Source organism: Phyllobates terribilis, unplaced genomic scaffold, assembly GCF_046119375.1.
Source record: "Phyllobates terribilis strain yellow unplaced genomic scaffold, ASM4611937v1 Scaffold_11__3_contigs__length_659146591, whole genome shotgun sequence".
NCBI lineage: Eukaryota > Metazoa > Chordata > Amphibia > Anura > Dendrobatidae > Phyllobates > Phyllobates terribilis.
In genome coordinates, this window is record NW_027362771.1 from 270,280,599 (window position 1) to 270,302,291 (window position 21,693).

The 21,693-nt window shown below is 39.2% G+C and overlaps 1 protein-coding gene across 6 annotated transcripts in view; it reads right to left on the reverse strand.

Moving 5' to 3' along the window:
* The window catches only part of PCLO (piccolo presynaptic cytomatrix protein), a 522,320-nt gene that overhangs the window by 142,715 nt on the left and 357,912 nt on the right, over window positions 1-21,693 (reverse strand). For 5 of the 6 annotated variants that reach the window (XM_073652323.1, XM_073652325.1, XM_073652322.1 and 2 more), the window contains exons 6-8: window positions 19,619-21,618; window positions 7,289-9,458; window positions 1,804-1,821 (exon numbers count right to left, since the gene is read on the reverse strand). In XM_073652323.1, the coding sequence (XP_073508424.1) occupies window positions 1,804-1,821; window positions 7,289-9,458; window positions 19,619-21,618 (4,188 nt within the window). The remainder of the gene's footprint in view (window positions 1-1,803; window positions 1,822-7,288; window positions 9,459-19,618; window positions 21,619-21,693) is intronic. The other variant, XM_073652324.1, reaches the window with a different exon arrangement.

Below are 21,693 nucleotides of genomic sequence, written 5' to 3' on the forward strand. Positions count from 1 at the left end.
CTTGTATATTCATGGTACACTCACAGGACATGCCATAAATGTATACAAGATGGGCATGAGTATGTGCTGCTGTCAGTGGAGAGGTGGTCACAAGTCACATTTATTTGTATTGTATATTCAAGTGATATAATAGTGGTTGTATTCTCAACGTGACACAACAAATGGGGACCGATTAATCAAAGCTTTTACACCAGAATTCTAAAAATATTACAAAATTTTGTCACATGAGGCTGCACTAAAAGTTTTCTAACATTGGCATTCTTACACACCATTTTCTCCAAGCTCCAACAAAGAGGGGCAGAAGTGGAGCGGGACAGGGGTGTTGCAACCCCCGCTTGTCAAATTCATGACCAGCAGTGGCATTCTTCATGCAACAAATCTTACTCCGGTCAAAGACTGGAGTAAGACTTGTGGTGAAGCACAAATAGAGGAGCACACATCTTTTGAGACGTGTCAGACTCATTAAGGGGCATGCTACCCATAGTACTGCGGCATTAGCTTGAAAACTGATATAATGAATAATACTATAATAGTATATCTGTCACAATAGAGGATACCACTTTATTATTGTCGTTTGTACAATTTTTTTATTGTTATTGGACTGACAGTGGAAAATTCTGATTATAATGCAGAGCACCATGCAGCACAGAAGCTGTCATGTTGGCATCTTCTATTTCTCTACATGGCTAAGTGTACAGATCTTTTATTTAGTATATATAGTATGGATACTTCATGACACACAGTATGAAGTCATACGATCCATACTGTAAAAAGTACTAAACCTTTACACTGTTTAAATATATTGAATTCCATAACGATGGGTATGTGTTTAACATAATGTACACTTATACTAAAAAGCACCCTTTTAAAAATGATATTTTGTAAATTTGCCATGCAATAAAATAAGAATATGCTCAATATTATGGTTTATGCTTTTTAGATACTTTTTAAAAAAGTATAAAATACAGATTTCCTTTTTTTGTGTTTCAAAGCTTTTTACAAAAGTTTTGGTAAGATAAAGAAAATACTATCCCACGACTCTATACATTGAAATCTCAGTAACTATTTTAGCGAATTGAATATCACAGACCATATCCTAAATTGAAATGCCAGTACCACAAAGTTAATTAGGACATTTTAAGAGTTTGTTAATGATTAAAATGCCTTACCACAAATGGACCAGTATTTCATGTTTTTCACACAGCAAAATATACATTGAAAATACAGACCTTTTGGTGGATATCACTTTGAAGTGCAAACCACTACGAACAAATGAGGTGAAATACAATCTAATGATGTACATTATGGGACTTTTGTTGCATCATTCATTTCATTTGCATTGTCATACACTTTAGTTTTGTCCTCTATAAGATACGGAATTTTAATCTGCCTTATAAAATGTACGTATTTGGCAAATGCACATAAATTTATATAGGGACTTTAATATATTCATATTTTAATTCACGACCAACATTCTTTGAGGAATCCATTAATTACTATAAATAAAGCAATAACATTATATATATTTATTTTTTTGGATATCACTATTGTATTAGGTTACGTCAGTAACAATATTTGTTCCTTATAAAGGTAATAAATGTGATTTAATACTGATTGTAGGCATCTTTCTATTTTAAACTATTAACTCATGGCTATTATTAGTAGAGTTTCCCTTTATAAAAATAAACAATATTTCAATAATCATTATATTCCAGTAAGTTCTTATTAAAGAACAAAACCAACATGCAATACAAAGACATACAGTACAAGAACTCTACGAGACTGGCAACAGAAGACTCCTACCATCATTAAAGGAATTTTCTGGAGGTTACCCAAAACAAACAGAGAAAACATTCATTTACCAACAGACATCTCACATCACATATTTAAGCTGCATTGTTAGAGAAGTTAATGGTAGGATGTCAGAGATCGTATAACAGGTAAATTAGATCTCTGAGAGAGACAAAAGCAATAAAAGGGAAATACATAGAGGCAGTAAGCTACATTATATATATACTGTATTTCTCATTGTGGAGAGAAAACTTTATTTTATTCAGACCCATGCAATGAATAGTACATTTGATTATAAATATACAGTCAAATGTGCAACTCATTGCACGGGTCTGAATAAAACAAAGTTGTCTCTCTACAATGAGAAGTACAGTTGAATTCAAAGTTATAAACCCCAGCATTACAAATTCAATTTATTAGCAACATGTTCAAACTTTCTGCTGTATGCAATAAACCAATCAAACAAGAACAACTTAAATACCTCAACACAACTACGACCCCAATTACCAAAAAGTTGGGACGCAGTTCAAAGTGTAAAGGAAATAGGAATGTTATGATTTGAAAATCTATTATAGCAATATTTTATCCACAGCAGGACATAGGACACATCCGAAGGTGAAAGTTTGACATTTTTCCATTTCATTTGAAAAAAAAATGTATACATTTAGGAATTGATGGCAGCAACATATTTTACAAATGTTGGGACAGGGTTAACAATTGGCTGGAAACATAAGTGGTAATGAAAAACAGTCGTCGGGTCAATTTTCAACTAAGTTACATGACTGTGTATAAAACGAGCATGTTAGAGAGGCAGAGTCTCTAAAGAGCAAAGATGGTCAGAGGTTCACTAATCTGTGAACTGCATCTAAAAATTGTGGAACAATTTCAGAAAAATGTTCCTCAACGTAAAATTGAAAGGAATTTGAATATCCCACCATCTACAGTACATAATATCATCAAACGATTCAGAGATCCAGACAATGCCAACCAATGCTTGTCATCTACTTCTAGAAATCATTGTCTGTTTACACAGTTTGCTGTGCAATCCACAAATGCAAATTAAAGCTCTATCATGAAAAGAAGAGGCCATACAGTATATCAACACAATACAGAAACACTGCTGTCTTCCATGGGCCAAATCTAATTTAAAATGGACTGAGGCCAAATGGAAACCTGTCCTGTGGTCAGATGAATCAAAATTTGAAATTCGTAATGGAAACCACAGACTCTGAGTTCTGTGGCCTCAAAAAGAAAGAGATGATCCAGCTTGTTACCAGTGCACAATTTTAAAGCCTGCATATTTGAGGGTATGGGATTATATTAGTATTTATGTCATGGGCAGCCTAACCATCATGAAAGCATTATAAATGCTGAGCATTATATAGAGGTTTTAGAACAACATATGCTCCCATCCAGTCCACGTCTTATTTCAGAGATGTCATTGCATATTTCAGCAAGACAATGCTAAACTGCATCCATCACAACAGCAAGAGCTGCTAAAGCAAACAAGAATGGAACAGAATTATTTTCCCAAAAATCCAGCAATTGGTTTCCTCACTTCCCAGGTATTTACAGACTGTTGTAAAAAGAAGAGGTCATGTAACACAATGGTAGAAATTGCCCTGTCCCAACTTTTTTTAGATGTTTTGCTGCCATCAATTTCTACATAATTTTATTTTTTTAATTAAATGGGAAATGTCTAACTTTCAACTTCTGATCTGTGTTCTATTGTGAATAAAATATGACAAGAAGAGATTTCAAAATTATTGCATTCTTGTTTTCTTTACATTTACACAATTTTAATTTCTTTGGGGGGAGTTGGGGTTGTAATGGCAATTTTACTGACTACTGCAGTCCTAGAATTCAGCACTTTCATGACACATATTTTTAGTTTTAGTAGAGCACCCTTTCTTTTTTTTATTTTCTGAAAAAGTGATGTAAACCAGAAGCTCTTGGTGGTGTTCCTGAGAAATCTTAGCCCATTCCTAATGGACAATGGCCTCTAGTTCACAAATATTCTCATGTTTGCATGCTGCAATTACCTCTTTCAAATCTCACCAAAGATTTTCTATGGGGTTCACGTCATGTGACTATGATGGCCAGTAAATTCTCTTCCATGACATTGTCTGAAACCAAGCTTTGGTAGATCTTGAGGCATTCTTGGGATCATTGTCATTTGTACAGTCCAATTTTACTCAAGCTTCAACTCCCTCAATGAAGGCTTGACATTTTCTCCTAGGATTTCCTGATACTTGATTGAATCCATCTTGCAGGTTTCCAGTGTAGAGGAAGCAAAAAAGTCGAATAGCATCACCGAGCCTCCACTATGCATCACTGTAGGCATGGTGTTCTTTTCAATGTATGCTTCATTTTTATTCCTGAGAACATAAAGTTGACCCAGAGGCCTAAAAATTTCAGTTTTGCTTCATTGCATCAAAAAATAAAATGCCAAAACTCTTATGGCTTAATTATATGGATTTGAACATATTAAAGCTGACTTTTGTTGTGCTTTTGGATCAGCAGTAATGTGTGTTTTGGGCATGGAGACCTTTAGCATTTATTGAACATCATACTGTTCAAACTGAAACCCCTGTGCCTGCTGCCATCAAATCTTGCTGTTTGTGTTTTGCAGTCACTCAATAGTTGTTACTGCCAGCCTCCTCAGGAATCTGGTGGCAGCTGGTGACATCGTCCCTCTTTCTGCCAGGCTGTGTAGCTACTTTTCCTTTAAGCTGAACTTGGCAACTATGCTTTCAATTGTATCTCTATGAACATTCGATGCCTTGCTATCTTTTTGTATTCTTTAGATTAGTTTCATATGGTTTATGAGATCTACGACACTGTTAGTTTCTTTCAGGAAATCCGTGATTAGTCCAGACATTATGGTCTGTACATGGAAGCCAGCCTTTCTTTGTTTATGCAAGGCAGTAATCTCTACTTATAACTTTTTGAACCACTCATCTGAGGCAACACTTGTTCTTCCTTGATTGGTTTACTAAAAACAGCAAAGGCTTGTAAATATTGCTAATAAACCCAATTTGCAATGGTGGTTGAAATTTTTTTGATTGCAACTGTATATAAGGGCTCATTCAGATGGACATATTGTATTCTTATTCAACTCATTATGTTCTAAATGTGAAACTCAGACCTCCATGGATCTAAATAACCGATGCTGTAGTACAAAATATGTATATGCTTCAAGTGTGGTCCCACTAACATCTGGCATAATGACCGGTATATATGGGTAGAAAATGCCCCTCTGTATAAGTTCCTGACCTTGAATCTAGAAATGTGCATTGTATACATTTTCTAAGTCAAAGCGTTTCACTATAATATGATTTATATACTATATAAAAATATATGAAAAGTCTATTTTGACAATTGAGCCTAGATTTTCATAACACATATTTTCTCCATGGAACATCAAGGATTCTAAACACTGAAGGCTAAACAATTTTTTGGGATTATAAAACAATGGCCTTTTAGGATATTTAACCAAAAGTGGTCAATACAGGTGCTATAAAAACACAATTTTGTTCAAATGAACGATTTTATTATTATGATTTGTTTTATATTTTCCACTAAACCTCATACAATGAAACATTTGCAATTATTTAATATTTTATTAATATTATATTTTTATATTTTTGCTTTGTAAATATGTTATTTATAGCTATTACATGTTTACAATTTGTAGGATATCTAATTAAAGGGAATCTGTCTCCATGTTTTTGCTACCTCATCTGAGAGAAGCATAATGTAGAGAAAGAGACCCTGATTCCAATGATGTATCACTTAGTTTACTGGGTGCAGCAATTGTGATACAGTTAGAGTTTTTAGATGCAGCATGTAGCACCACAGCTTTCTGTGTACATTATATATTGACAGCAAGCAGCTAATCAGTGCTGGTGGTGTGGTGGGACCAGGTCTCATGTGGGCACCAGTCCAGGCAGTGATAATCTCCTGCAGATGAAAGACTCATTGTATTACAACAACAGTGCATAATCTAGTAAGTGACACATCACTGAAATCAATGTCTCAGGCCCTACCTCATGCTGCCCTCAGATTACATAGCAAAAACCTGCTGAAATATTCCCTTTAAAGAGAGTTTCACTTGATCTGTTTTTTTCATAACTCCCATAGTTTTCAATGTTAGGCTATGCACAGACAACTACCTCTCCACCTGGCCTTGTTCAATTACCAGAGGACAACTTTAGTGAATGTTGGGCATCCCAGGGATCTGTGCCTGTCAGAGTTACGGCATTGCTTGATATGTCATAAATGTCTAAAATATTAATCTTACTTTAATTAATAATTAAATAAATGTAGGATCTGAATCTTTGAAACATTTATAAAGTATGTGCTATAGTGGGCTTCACAGACTTCTTTACTTTACATTGTTTTGCTCTTAATATTTTTAACACATCTAGTATATCAATTAAACTGATCGCTAATGTTTTCTGTCTAATTACCCAGTTACCCAATTTATACTAACCCTAGAATTGAACTGTAATTTTGCAATCTGACGATGATAATATTTTCTTGTATACTTATAAAGTGCAAAATATTATTGTATAAACCAAAATACTGTCGATAAAATTTCCATGCAGTCATGTCATGCGGTCTATTTCTTTCTCAATAGTCATAAGCAATTAAAAAAATGCATGCACATATTGAATTAATAGCACACATACATTTATTAAACAAAAACAAAAGCACAAAAATGAATGCACATATTTCACAAACCGCTACAAAGAAAATTCTATGTTTTAAATAAAGAGAGATTCCAAAGCACCCGCAGTAGCTCTGTTGTTATATCTCCTTGCTGCTGCTAAGAGCTTGCTAAAGCATATTGCAAAGCAGACTATTGCAGGTGCTGACAGCAGCAAGGAGTTTACAATTCCATTGTTAGTTGTCTCAGTCCTTAAATAAAGTATATATCAAAATGCATAATGACTATTAATTCAACTACAAATTTGTGTGGAATGAGATTAGTATAACCATATTAACACCAGAGCAGTACACTTGAAATTTAACACCTTTTTGATTTTTAACTTCTACTTAATTTTACAAAATTAAATTGATTGAATGTTTTGAGAATTTGGGAAAAAAAATAACTTTTACTTTAAAAAAAAAAAATACTTAAGCATATTTAAAATATATCAGAATGAAGATATGTATATAAGATTAGGGAATAATTTGAGGCATCTTTTTTTTTTCTATGGTACACAAATTAGTTTGAAACACCAGCTTAAAATTACACATACAATGACAGTATGTACAAATAAGAACAAAAGCAATGAGAACAAAAGGAACATGGAAACAAAACAATAACATATGTTTAAATAAATCCAAGTAGAAAAGAATTACATAAAGAAAGAACACTTAGAATCCACAAAAGAGAGAAAATGTTCAAGTCACAAGATACATCAATAGCATGCATAGAAATGAAGGTTTGTGTTGTGGTAGTGGTAAAGAATTCTAATTCCCTGATTACCTTCACTATCAGACATGGCATGAAAGTCATCCATGATGAATGCAATGTCTCGATCATAGCCACGAGCTCTGGATTCTTCCCTCATGTGCTGTTGTACCTCAGGCAAAGAGTGACTAGATCCAAACTGATCCCTGGTGTCTGCAGATATTGGTGGCAATGGTCCAGCTGCAGCTCTTGCCATTCCCATTGGTTGGCCAACAGGACTTAATGGACTTTCTTCTTCAGAGTTCTGTGCTACTATTGGAATCCTTCCCCTACTTTGACTAATAGGAAGACTTGATGGTTTTGTTCTTCCAGAAGGTGCTGTGTGGCTGAATGTCCCTTCTAATGCTTCTGACTCAGCTTTCTGTCTTAAAGATGAACTAGATAAGTCTCTTTTAATTGATAAATCTAGACCATAAACAGATGATGGTCTGGATGAAGGCCGTGATCGATTCCCACTTACATAGGGTTTATCTACTTCATCCTGAATTGCAGTTCTGAGATTTGTATTAAGAGTTGACCCAAGGCTTTGTGCTAAAGCAGGACCCAAAAATTTCTGCTGATCTGTAATATTTTTCCGCAAGCCATATGTGATATCATCCTGCAGCAGTCTTACCTTTGAAGAGATACTTGGAATTGAAGATGTACTGGAAGAAAGATAGGTGGAATAGTCAGGTTCTAGATCTCTACTTTCCTGAATTGGAGAAAACTTTGAAATTTTTTGGTCTATTAAAGATTTTTTATGCTTAGGTTGTTTTTGATACAGTATAGCAGGTGGTAGCTGTTTAGCAGCCTGTTTTTCTAGTGTGAGTCTGCTAATACTATATTTTTCACTCTTAGGAAAGTGTCTATACAGACTATCTGAATGATAATATGGTGAAAAGCCAGCCAGAGGATCTAAAGTCTCTGTTCCTCTACGAAATTCTTGTTTTATTTGATGTTTGAGAAGTTTTAGTTCATAAGGATCTTCCATTGAGTCTTCATCTCCTTTCCCATATGTATGTAACCTGGTGGAAGTGGAAATAGGGGCTAAAAAGTCTGATACCTCAGGGGTTCGTCGAGAATCTACAGTTCGAAGTAAACGGTCAGTTTTTGAAAGCTCCTTTTCATGTAGTCCAAAAGCAGAGCTCATGGAACCTGAACTTTTAGTAAGTTCCCCAATGTCATCAATTAGAACATAATTTCTAGAAGCATGATGTTCTAGATCAGCATAAAAAGAATCTGCAGATATGCTAGACATTGGACTACTTGCTATGCTACTTTTTTCATCTAAGCCTAATCGTAAGTCCAAAGTGCTATATTTACTGCCAAGATGAGAAACAGAGTAGCTGCTATCAGTGGAAACAGGAGCAATTATTAGAGGTTGGTTTCTTAGAATGTCATAATGTGAGGTTAATTTAGAGTCTAAATCTAAAGCACTTTGTCTTGCTTTTTGCTGCAATAATAATAGCTGTGAAGTGTGTTGATAAGAAGATTGCTGACTTTGTGTTGACTGTGGTTGAGGAGTATAAGACATAGTTGGAACAGCTTGAAAGGTTGGTTGGGTTTGGTATGATGAAACTTGCTGATGGTATAAAGGTTGTTGATAAAGGGACTGTTGAGGAAATTGTGTTGGAGCTTGAGTAAGCAAAGTAGGGGTTTGATATTGGTACTGTGAATAAGGGCTTGTCTGAGGTGCAAATTGAGTTTCTGTCTGAGTCTGTGGTGGCAAATAAGGACTGTATTCTGTTTGTGCAGCAATTTGTGGCCTGTCTAAGCCAAGGTGGTTTTCAATTCTAGTTGGCCTTGTATTACTAACTTCACTATCTGACATATAATCACGCTCTTCAGCAACACCTTGTAGATAAGCTCTTTCTCTCTTTTCTCTCTCTTTTAGTAAAGCCTCTTTTCTTCTGTTGATTCCCATTTCCAGATATCTCAGTTTCGCATCAATTTCTTTCTCTTCTTCATCTAATTCAGCTTGCTTTTTGCGCAGTTTGGAAGATTCTCTTTCAACAAGATCTAATTCCCTATCAATATCCTGAAGAATTTTGGCTCGAGCCATTGTTGTGTTCCTACAAATTCTTCTACGAGAAACAGATCCAACTGTGCCATACGTAGACTGTAAACCACTGACAGCTTCTTCTGGTGGAGGGTTTGGAAGTGTTCTTTTAACCTTCTTTTGAGTACCGTTTTGTATAGTTTTAGTCTATGATGCAAAAATAAGTGAAAAAAGCAGAGTTAAATATACAACTTAACCCTTAATCAATACATTCTGTAAATATACATATTATAATTGACTGCACATAGAACCACAAAATACCTGAAACACGTCTGTAGGTAACACTCAAAATAATAGCAAATAAATATATTGATTAGAAACTAATGATGTACAGAGCCTTATAAGTATAGGGAGAATTCATTATGAGGGGAATCTGTTTTGCTTGTGGCTGTGTTGCTACCTAATGTGACGTATTATCAATACTGCATAGTTCCTAGACAGTACAAACTTAAGACTAGACAGTCTTAAATGGTGCAAAATTTATGAAAATAGTTCAAGCTGTTTGATAAATCTGGCACATCTTCATACTGTCTCGTGTAAGGGTCCGTTTACACGGATCGATTGGCAGCACAATGCGACCACTGATCGGTAAACCTTTACCAATCGGCAGTCGTTTAAATGCCTATTTTCATGATTTTTTTGCACTGTACAAAAGATCATTTCTCCTCAGTCAATGAGTGTTTTTCTAATGCATCATTTGATCAGCATCCTGTTTACAAGCACTAGATAATCGTTAAATGAGCGTTTTTAAGAATGATTGTTCACAATTATCTTTCAGTGTAAATGCAGCATAAGTTTACACCGCCCTCACCATAAGTCATCTTTACCACCGTGAATTAGCTTACTTTGTGCCAGAAATTTACCCCAAAATATTGGCACATTAGGTGTGAAGACCCGGGGTCTTCCGTGGGCGTAACGCTACTCAGACAACACAGGGTGAGTGTAAAACAGCGTGGCAATACTTTATTGAACCACAAAGCGGATAATAAACACATAGAACAGTCCCAGCAAATACCCAAGATGGTACAACATTACACAGTCTCACCCTTCCTTCTCCATCCACCTGGGATAGAACAGCTGTGACTTTGGAGACTTCCAGGGCCAACTACTTCAACCAGTGGCCCCCCGCTTCTGGTGGGCCCCCACAGAGAGGAGGTAGTGGCCAGCTTAGGAAGCTAGCAGTCCATTGAGGTTCAAGACCAGGAGACCCGAGGGTCCCAACCTGGCCTCTCCGAGAGTTTCCATGGGGCCAGATGACCGGCGGGTCCCAATCTAGCTTCTCTGAATGTCTCCGTGGGTTGCAGTAGACCGATGGGTCCCTCCTGGCAACCCCAAACAACATATCCATGGGGCCAGGTGACTTCTTTGTCCTCTCCTGGTCTCCTCAAAACATATCGATGGTCTCTCTGATGGTCAAATGGAGCAGATCTGTATCTTTCCAGTCAGGGCCAATACCCTTAGACTAGAATAATTTAGAATACAAATCTGTGTCTCTTTGGGTAATGCCATGCAATCCATCTAGTGTCCTGAAGGATGTCTCTCATTCTCCTTGTAAAGTCTTATTCCAATCTCTGTTTCAAGTCTGACTGCTACAGAAGCACATGTTCTTTTTAAGTACACATCCACAGGTCAAGGGTCATCAGTCACATGTCAGAGGTAAAGGTGCAGGGCTCAGCTATCATTGTTTTAGCTAATCTATTTACATAGTTGGTATCACAGGGGCTGTTGCAAACAAACATCTAGCTGACCCCTAGCACAATTTGTCATTAGTATAGTAAACATGATTGTTTCCAAAGGAATAGAATTCAACATTCAGGGTTATACAAATACTGGTCTGTTCTTATTGACCAGACACAAATACACAAAGATAATAAGGTATTTCTCTTGGATTAACAAATCTAAATGTATGGCTTATTAAGATTTTACGCTGTATCGTCACATTAGGCTATGCCCATTTTCTCAGTAAACCACCACCCCTTTTCATTGAGGTCACGCCTCCTTGATGGACAAGGCACATATTTTGTTTACTCAGATCAGTCTAGAATTTTGGCGAATTGAGCTTGATAAATATGCCCCAATGTTTAATACATTCTTTTAAAACTCACTAAGTACAGTTTGGTAAAACTTGCAAATGGCCTGGACACAAATCTCCTTAATCTGATTCCAGAGTTTATTTTAAATGAAAGGTGACCTTACCAGTGTGAAACATGTAACCAACACAAAACAGTAGAACTGAACTTTGGTAAGAAACACATTTGCTGCAGCTCTCACAGCTCTGCTGTATTGTAACAATATTACAACACTTACTGCCTGTGAGATGGAAGCTGAGAGGAACCTGCAAATGTGTCAGGTATAATCACACACAGCTCTGCAGTGAGATCAGGAGAGTATTGAGCAGCCATTACACATCACACTGGTAACGTCCCCTTCTGTTTATAATAATCCTCAGAAGCAGGTTCTCATATAGGAAAAATGTCGATTTCTCTGGAATAAGACATCAGATCGCAGATATCAAGGTATCATTTTATTCAGCTTCCTATGTCCTACATGTCCTATATAGAAGGAGTAGGAGGGTTGATCCTACTGATAGATATGAATGTGAAAATATATAGTGGCACTCACCATTTGAAGTAAAAAAGTACTTTATTTTAATGCGTTAAAATATACAGGCAGGTTGGGTGCTTTCAAGGTGCAACCATTCTTAGAAAGGAAATTTTTACTTCATATGGTGAGTGCCGCGATATCTTTTTCACATTGATATCTTTATACTTTTCCATTTGGTAGACTGATAGCTAAGCACCACAGTATGTTTTTATTTTGTGGCAGTTTTCTATTGTAGCACTACACTCCCCACCCATTTTAATGAGAGTGCCAACAGATTCTACCAACAGATTCCCTTTAAAAAGTAAGAAAAATGTTCTACTGCTGGGGTAGACTAGGAAATAGAAAAAAATCACCAAGGGAATCCCTGCAGCTGAAATTTTGCATGCAGACGAAAGACAGCAAGGGTTGAAAACAAGTTCTGCAGTCCTCTATCAAATTCACTTTACTTAAAATCATACCTTGTTAAGTGGTATGTTAAGAATTAAAGATTGACTTAGATGTGTCTATGGCCAGATTAAGACCTTAAAAAGTCAATAAGCTAATCAGAGGAGGTAATTTATTAAAACTGATCTCATATGTCAATCTTAAATGTAAAAGTTCTGAATTAGATGTTCATGCCTTCTAATAAATTTGGTGGCATATCTCTGCAAGTCTGTATGCCAGAAATTTAAATCTACATATGCTATATACTTTAAGTCTTCTTAGGGAAGTTTAACTAATGATGACTTAATTGCGGGTACAATACACTGCAATACTTATGTGTTGCAGTGTATTATCATTTTACCAAGTAAACTTGGCAGTCACAGGGTCTTCAGAAGGCCCACAGCTGACATGCACTGATGGAAAAGTACTATGGTTGTCAGAGGGGACCACCCATCTCCGTCTGATTTAATATGGTCATCTAATGTGTCCTTAAAAAAAGTTGTCTGTCCGTGATTTTTTGAAAAGCTGTCCTGAAAAAAAAAACAAAGTTGGAAAACCTGGTCACCACTAAAGCTGTGTCAACAAGCGACCATGCAGCCAATCATTGGCAACAGCTGAGACCAATATTCCAATGTCTAGAGAAGGAGAAGAGACCATAGAGGGACCCAGACATCAGTATGGAAGATTAGGGTTTTTTTTTAGAAGAAAATGCTTTTCAACAAAAGTAGTAATCTATCAATACCAACAAACAACTCATGCTTCCAGGTGTTCCATGTCAGATTAAACCTTTATAGTGCTGTACACTTGTAGTATGGCTTCAAAAGTCCTATTTTTGTCTAAAGCCAACTGTACAGAAGTCTACAGGAGCAGCTAAACAAATATATGTTAAAGGGAATCTGTCAGTCATTTCATGCTGCCTGAACCGTAGGAAGCAAGACATCCAGACAGGCTTCCAAATTATGGAAAACCATGTTTTAGTATGAAATACTTCAGCCTTTCAGAAAGAACAAAGCTTGTAAAGTGATCCACGCATAGAGAAAAGTGTTCAATGAGCAGATCCTTCCAGCCTGGCTTGATTGACAATTCTCTCCCTAATTACATAAGGGGAGAAACCTGTGAATCTAGGCAAAACATAAGGGAAGAAGACAAAGAGAGTAGCTCTACAGATTCCTCTCCCCATTCCCAGAATTCACTTTTTTATGTATTGCTCATTTTTCAGTCTACGTTTTCTCTGAAAAGCCAAAGCATTTTACAGACAGCATAGCTTTCTATAATGATGCAGTCTGTCTGTGCTTAGCTGGAAAATTGTATGATTATAAACATATCTCAACAAATTTATTTTAAATCGGTAGGGGTTAAAATCTATTTATATTAAGAAAAATGACCACAAAGTAGTTTGATTCAAATTTTTTTTATTTTTTCCTGACGGGATACCTTTTTTATATGACTGATTCTGACATCATTATCTATAGTGTCCATTTAAAATTAGTTTACAAACTGACGTACATACAGTCTGTAATTTCTTTGTATGATTTAAAGTACCGTATATACTCGAGTATAAGCCGATGTACCTAATTTTACCACAGAAAACTGGGAAAACTTACTGACTCGAGTATAAGCCTAGGGTGGGAAATGCAGCAGCTACTGGTAAATGTCACCATCCTGGTGCGCATTGCTCCCTCATCCCCAATCCTGATATGCATGGTCCCCTCATCCCCAATCCTGGTACTGCATGGCCCCCTCATCCCCCAATCCTGGTATGTATGGCCCCCTCATCCCAATCCTGGTATGCATCGCCCCCTCATCCCCATTTATGGTAAGCATGGCAGCTCCATCCCTAATCATGGTAAGCATGGCACCGTCATCCCTAATTCTGGTATGCATGCCACCCTCATCTCCAATCCTGGTATGCATGGCCCCCTCATCCCCCAATCCCGGTATGCATGGCCCCTTCATCCCCCAATCTTGGTATGTATGGCCCCCTCATTCCAATCCTGGTATGCATGACCACCTCATCCCCAATCCTGGTATGCATGGCCCCCTCATCCCCAATCCTGGTATGCATGGCCCCTCATCCCCAATCCTGGTATGCATGGCCTCTCATCCCCAATCCTGGTATGCATGGCCCCTCATCCCCAATCCTGGTATGCATGGCCCCCTCATCCCCAATCCCGGTATGCATGGCCCCTCATTCTCAATCCTGATATGCATGGTCCCCTCATCGCCAATCCTTGTATGCATGGCACCCTCATCTCCAATCCTGGTAATGAATGGCCTCCTCATCCCCCAATCCTGGTATGCATGGCACCCTCATCTCCAATCCTGGTAATGCAGGGCCCTCTCATCCCCCAATCCTGGTAAGAATGGCCTCCTCATCTCCAATCCTGGTAATGCAGGGCCCTCTCATTCCCCAATCCTGGTATGTATGGCACCCCTCATCCCCAATCCTGTTATGTATGGCCCCATCACTGCACACATAAAAAATAAACACTTATACTCACCTTCCTTCCTTTCTCTGCTCCAGCACTGCGCCCCGTTATGCTGCAGCAGCTCATCTCAGTATCTGAGCAGCGCATGATGTCACGGCCATGCGCTCTCAGATGCTGATGTGAGCTGCTGGCATATTCACTCCTCTCCACGCCGGGACTATGTGCGTGGAGAGGAGCGAATGCATATTCGCTCCTCTCCACGCACATAGTCCCGGCGTGGAGAGGAGCGAATATGCATTTTCTTTAGTAGCGGGCACTGTCAGCAGGAGCTGCGGCTCAGCGCTCCTCTGTGCCTGCTACTAAAGAGAATGAATATTCATTCTTCTCCACGCTCATGGGAGTGGAGAAGAGGGAATATACATTCCCCTTTAGCAGCGGGCACACGTGGTAGCTGCAGCAGCTGGCTACTGCATGTGCCCCGCTCCTCCACCGCCGCAACCGCCCTGACCGCTGCCGCAACACCCCCTCCACTATCCACGAATGGAATATGTATATACCCGAGTATAAGCCGAGGGGGGCTTTTTCAGCACAAAAATGCTGAAAAACTTGGCTTATACTCAAGTATATACGGTATTCCTTCTAGCTAGGCATAGCTCCATAATCTGGCATCCAATTGAGTAAGCCCACAAATTCCAACCACTCATCGTGGGATATAACAAAATACTGGTTTCAATAATTATTCCATGAATTAAAAAATGATACCTAAAACAAGTCTGAATCATTTCATAGCAAAGAATACCAGGCTGATGCAATCACAGTTCTTTAAATACCTTGGAAATTGCAGTGACTGCAGAAAGCTATTTTAGCCAGGCAGGGCCGGCTCCAGGTTTTCAAGGGCGAAAGAGTCCCTTTAACACATGCCGCAATTCATGATGCACATATACGGCAGAGAAATACAGGTATAGTACAGTAGAGAATAAATATGACCACCCATGCTGTGCCTTAAATAAGCCCTACACTGTGCCATGGAATAAATAATTGTCGTTCACTGTGCTCTTTGCACAAAAATGACCCCACATTGTCTCTCTTATGTTACATATTGTCCACACTGTCCCCTCTTATAAAATATTTCCATCATAATGTTCCACTTTTTTGTTTACTATGACTACCACCATACTGTACGCCTTGGTGAACTACAACTGCCACATTGTCCTCCATTATGAGATATACCCAAAACATCTTCATTCTTTATGAATTATGACCTCCGCATTGTTTTCCCCCAATGCTGAATCCCCCACTATGCCTTCACTCCATATTGAGCACCCTCTTCACACAGTCCCCTTACTTCTTACTGCGCCTCCTCTTTACACTGTCCTTCCAATGCGGCCCCTTCTCCATTCTGATCTCATAGTGACCCTCCTTCATAGACAACCCCCCATACTGCCCCATTTCCAGTCACAGACTCCCCACATTGATAGATCTGCACACTGAGTTCCCCTTATACTGCCCAATCTCCACACCGAATCCTCACGTACTGTCCCAACTCCATACAGAGCTGCCCCCCATTCTGCCTGATCTCCATACTGAGCCCCCCATATTGTCTAATTTCCACACAGTAACACCCAACACTGCCCTATTTTCATATAGAGCCCTCCTATACTGTCCCATCGCCATAGTCTCCCTATACTGCCCCATCTCCATAGTGAGCCCTCTATGCTTCCCCATCTCCACACAAAGACCCCATCACTGACCCATTCTATATAGAGCCCCCTATGCTGCCCAATTGCCATTCTAAGCCCCCTATACTGCCCCTTCTCGATACAGAGCATCCTATACTGCCCCATCTCCATACAGACCCCTCCTATACTGCCCCATCTCTATACAGAACCCCCTATACTGCCCATTTCCATACAGAATTTGCCCTATACTGCACCATCTCCATACAGAACCCCCCTATACTGCCCCATATCCATACAGAATCCCTCTATACTGCCCCATCTCCATACAGGATCCCCATATACTGCCTCATCTCTATATAGAGCCACCGACTACTGCCCCATCTTCATATTAAGCTCTCCTATACTGCCCCATCTCTATACAGAGACCCCTGTACTGCCCATCTTCATATTAACCCTTTGATGACGTGGTACGTAATAGTACGCACCACGTCATCACCCCCTGTTCTTCCCGGGCTGAGCCAGCACTAAACCGGGCACATGACAGCTGATCTATACAGCTGACATGTGCCTGCTACAGCCGCGGGTTGAATCGCGATCCACCCATGGCTGTTAACTAGTTAAATGCCACTGTCAATCTCTGACAGCGGCATTTAACTTGCGCAAACTGGATGCGCGTCACTTAACCCGCCCATCGGTGACCCATCACATGATCGTGGGTCACCGATGGGTTGGCATGACAACCCGGGGTCTGCAGCAGACTGATGGTGGAGTTGGGAGTCTGAAGGGAAACAGAGATGGATGGAGGGGTCTGGGTGGCAGACAAGGTGTCCTGGAGAAAACAAAAAGGTCTGGCAATGGGGACAGTGGGGTCTGGAAGAGGATAGAGCTTTCTGGCAGTGTCTTTCTCCTCTCTCCCCTTTGAAAGCCCATGAACAAACATCCTAACTGACAATTGTGTGTGGGGGAATCAGGAGAGACCACTGATGACTGACTGAGCTATAGCGTTTTCAGGTGTGGTCACCTCAAGCATCTTGTTTTGGTTTGTGGAACCTTCTTTAATGCTTCATTTCCAGGGCTTCCCTAATATCATTACTTGGTACTGTTGTTTATCTGGGTTGTACTATGTCCATGTCTTCAGCTCCTTGAGCACTTACTGTGTCCCTGCTACTGCACCCACATCATCCGCTCCTCTGCGGCGCTATCATGATGTCTGCAGCATGTTGAGATGACCTCTGTAAAGACGCGAATACAAATGAATGCTCGAACCTGTGCTACTTCCCACCACCTCCTGAGGGCGAAAGGGCCCCTCTGTTTGTCCAGGACCCCGGCACTTGCTCGGGTAGTGACGCCGGCCCTAAAGCCAGGAAAACGCCTTTAAAGGGTTATTCTCAACTTGTATGTTCAGCAACACACTGCCGCACAGACTTTAATTTCCTTATTTCTGGGGTGGTGGGCATTTATCCTTGAGTGACAGTTCTGGTCAGTAACTTCGTCCTGCTAATATAATACATTATTTAAATATATAGAAATAACAGGGCCTTTGAACAAGCACTCTGCTCAAGAAAGTGAGATCTGTGATTAGGAGAACTGCTCTAGAAGCTGTAAATAGTGGGGGCTGGTAATTTGTGATTTCACAGGACAGGTAAAGAACTGACTGGGAGTGGGAGGCTGGTGAACAGCTAACTGCTGTACAACAATTAATGGGCTAGAGAGAGGTGGCTAGTTTTTCTTGAAGTAACTTCTCAACCTTTCTTTGCAACTACTGTGCATACTCTGCTAAGCTCAGGTGATCGATCTCCTACAAACTGTAAACTATGTAAGATAAAAGCTCTCATAATAAAAAAATTAAAGCAGCTAGAAATTAGACTTTACCATTACTGACATAGGAGATGAGAGCTGCTACTGATAAGATTCTATCTAGTTAGAAGGAAGAGCACTACCTCTAGCTTCTCCCTACTCCCATCTAAAGAGAATCTCATCAGTAGCAACTGTCATCTCCTATTCAGCAATGTAACACAAATCAGACAAAATAGTCCTTATCTTTAGAAATAACCTGAACTTTACTAAATATGGACCACTTTTATTTATCAGTTATGAAATAGGCTGTCCCTGTATATTATACAGACTAGACAAAGGAGGAGGAGGTGCCTCTAGAGGTGAAAATAACAAGATGAGGACATAGCTGCTTGTTATAGAGGACCTTTCACCAAATGTTTCATGTTGAACTGGACACACAATGTAATAGTGGCTGCAGAGTGGAAAAAAATGTTTTTGTTTTTTTTTGTCTCTCTGTTGCAGAGATATTAGCAATCAAGGTATTTCACATGTAATGAGTTAACTTTTGCTTAATGAAAGTGGGTGTTATCAGATACTTTTCACTGGGGCCTATGCTTCTTCTCCCTGTATGATGCTGAGCAATCACATGTAGACAGAAACACTCAAAGGAAAGAAGAACACCCCCACAATAAGTTAGAGTAGGTTTCTCAGTTTGTGAGATGTATGATGTCAGACAGCCCTGATTTCCTGGTCCAACCTCCTGCATGAGTCAGTGTGGGGAAGGGGCAATACAAATGAGTACTAGCCGTGCCACAGCAGAAACCCTTCTATAAACTCTACTCCTTTCATAGCATGGTCACTTCTGCTGTACTGCCCTCCCACCTCAATGCCTGTCCCGAGATGAGTCAATAATCACACTTATGTCTTCTGTGCTCAGGCAACTTGTAATTGCTCTGCAGTGAGATTAGGATTGTCATTATGTCTCATACAGGAGAAACCTGCCTGTTCTGTAATACTCCTGTGTGACATATACTAACAGCCTGATCTCACTACAAAGCCATTACAATTGGAACACAGGAGACATAAGCGAGGTGCTGACACTTTGGGCTCTCACGTATGGCCAGTCAGTGTGGGGGGAGGGGTAGTACAGCAGAGCTGGCTATGCTATGAAAGGAGAAAAGCTGATATTTTAAATATAAGTTATGATTTTCAATTAGATGCAGACTGTGCGGTAGGGTGTTAAACTTATGCAATAGATAAAGATGTCTGGAAGTGTGATATGTGCAAAATAATGTAACAGTTTACTAGGCATCATGTATAAAGTCATTATATGTACAACATGATATATTAATCAAATGCATATAAACAAAATTAGAAAATATGAATTAATTCTTACTGAGTATCCATCCGAGTACTGGAACTGTGTTCTAGCAATGTCTTCTGCCGTCGGACTTAAGGGTTTTGGATCTGACATAGAGCGTTGCATGACCTTTGGAGATTTTGGACTTGGTGGAGGAATCTGTACAATATCAGCATGAGTCTTGTGAGTACCAATGTCATCTACCACTGTCTTATCATAGGGAACAAAAGCAGATTCTATTGCTTTGCTAGGGGAAACTGGTGAAATTGGAGAATAAAGAACTTTAGGAGACTTAGGAGGAGAAGGTGCAACCTGCAGTGATGATTCAGCCCGTAGATGAGACGAATAACCTATTTCTAAAGGTGTTGGACGTCGTTTATCCTTTTGTGAAAGATCATTTAGATATGGTGGACTTTGTACATCAGAATCAGTTTCTGTTTGACAACCCAAGCTTTCTCCTTTGTAACTCTTTTCTGGAGCAGAAATATGTTTAATTATTTCAACTTTTGAATCAACTTTTGCTCGTATTGAAGGTGTCCTTATTGTTCCAAGTGGTTCAGTTTGTACTGAAATTTCCGCTACAGTTTGCACAGCCATATTAGATACTTTGGAAAATTGTCTAGATTTATCAGCATCACTGCTTCCATCACTGTATTTTCCTGCACGTGACCTTCTTCTCGATCTTGTAGGAATATCCCACTCATCTTGATCTTCATCATCAGTCTGAACACTTGTATCAACACCTTTTTTAGATCTTCTTCTTCTGCCAGTAAATCTATTATCATTTCCATCCTCATCATCAGTTTGGACTCCACTATCAACAATTAGTTTGTATGATCTGGGGTCATCTTGCATACTTCCATCTATTTCATCATACATACCACATAATCGAGGCATGGAGCTTCTTTTTTTAAGCTGCCTTTCATCATTAATATCCATGTCTTTTAGAGACAATTCTGAAACTGAATTTTGTATCCCCGGTCTAGAAATATATTGGGGAACACCATCTGACTGTACGGCATACCATGCATCACCTGGTGCCATTTCAACACCTGTAACCGCTGATGATGTAGTTGCAATATGATCACCAGCCCAGAATTGTCCTTCCTCTGGTGCAGAATATTGGCCTTCTATAATCACTTGTTCAGAAGATGTTTGAGGTGGCACATTTTCAGAGTCATAACCATACTGGTACATTTGTCGTATTTTTTGTTCCTCTAGCTGCTGATGAAGCTGCTGTTGAAGTTGCTGAATTTGCTCAAGATGTAGCTGTTGTTGAGCCAGTGTTTCCTGCCTCATCATGAACTGAGCTTGTCTCTCTTCTTCCTGTTGATACAGCAAATGTTGTTTCATTGACTGTAATTCTTCAAGCTTTTTCTGAACCATAAAAGTTTCTTGCTCTCTGAATCTTTGAATTTCCTGACGTTCCCATTCAAGCTCTTCAGCTAATCTCTGCTGTTTGAGTTTTTCCAGCTCTAGAAGCTCCCGCTGCAAATGTAGGTGCTGTTGCTTACCATCATCAGCTGGTAGTATAAAGGATGACTCATCTTCAGTCATATCAGAGAAAGTTTCTGATTCTGATGTCAAAATGGAAACAAGGTCACCTTGTGTACTTGCTGCAACATCCATAGGAAAGGATTGCAAACTAGTGTCAATCACAGACATTACATCAGTTACATCTTCCATTGCAGATGTTATAATGCTATATGTTCTTGGTAGTGGTTGAGTCTGGTTTAAACTTGAAAGTGAAGTAACTGTGTCAGTAGTAGTGAAAGTCGATAAATCTTTTCTGGTTGTACTAAATATAGAACCAGGTTGTGTAGTGATTGCAAACGTTGATGGAATTGGACTGGTAACTGATGAATAAACAATTCCATTAGATGACCGTAGGGCACTTCCCATACCATATGGTGGAACTATAGAAGCAGTCATACGGGCTTGCGAATATTGGGGGGCACTTATTCCAAGGCCGGAAATGACTTGTCGTGTTTCTGGGTAAGAACCTGTAGTCTTGGTTTGGTAATCCAAAGCCTCACCTGAAATTATAGGGGTACAGTTATAGTCCATTTCCTAAAAAGAATGATGTTTGGTGGTTTTGTGACCCATCCAAT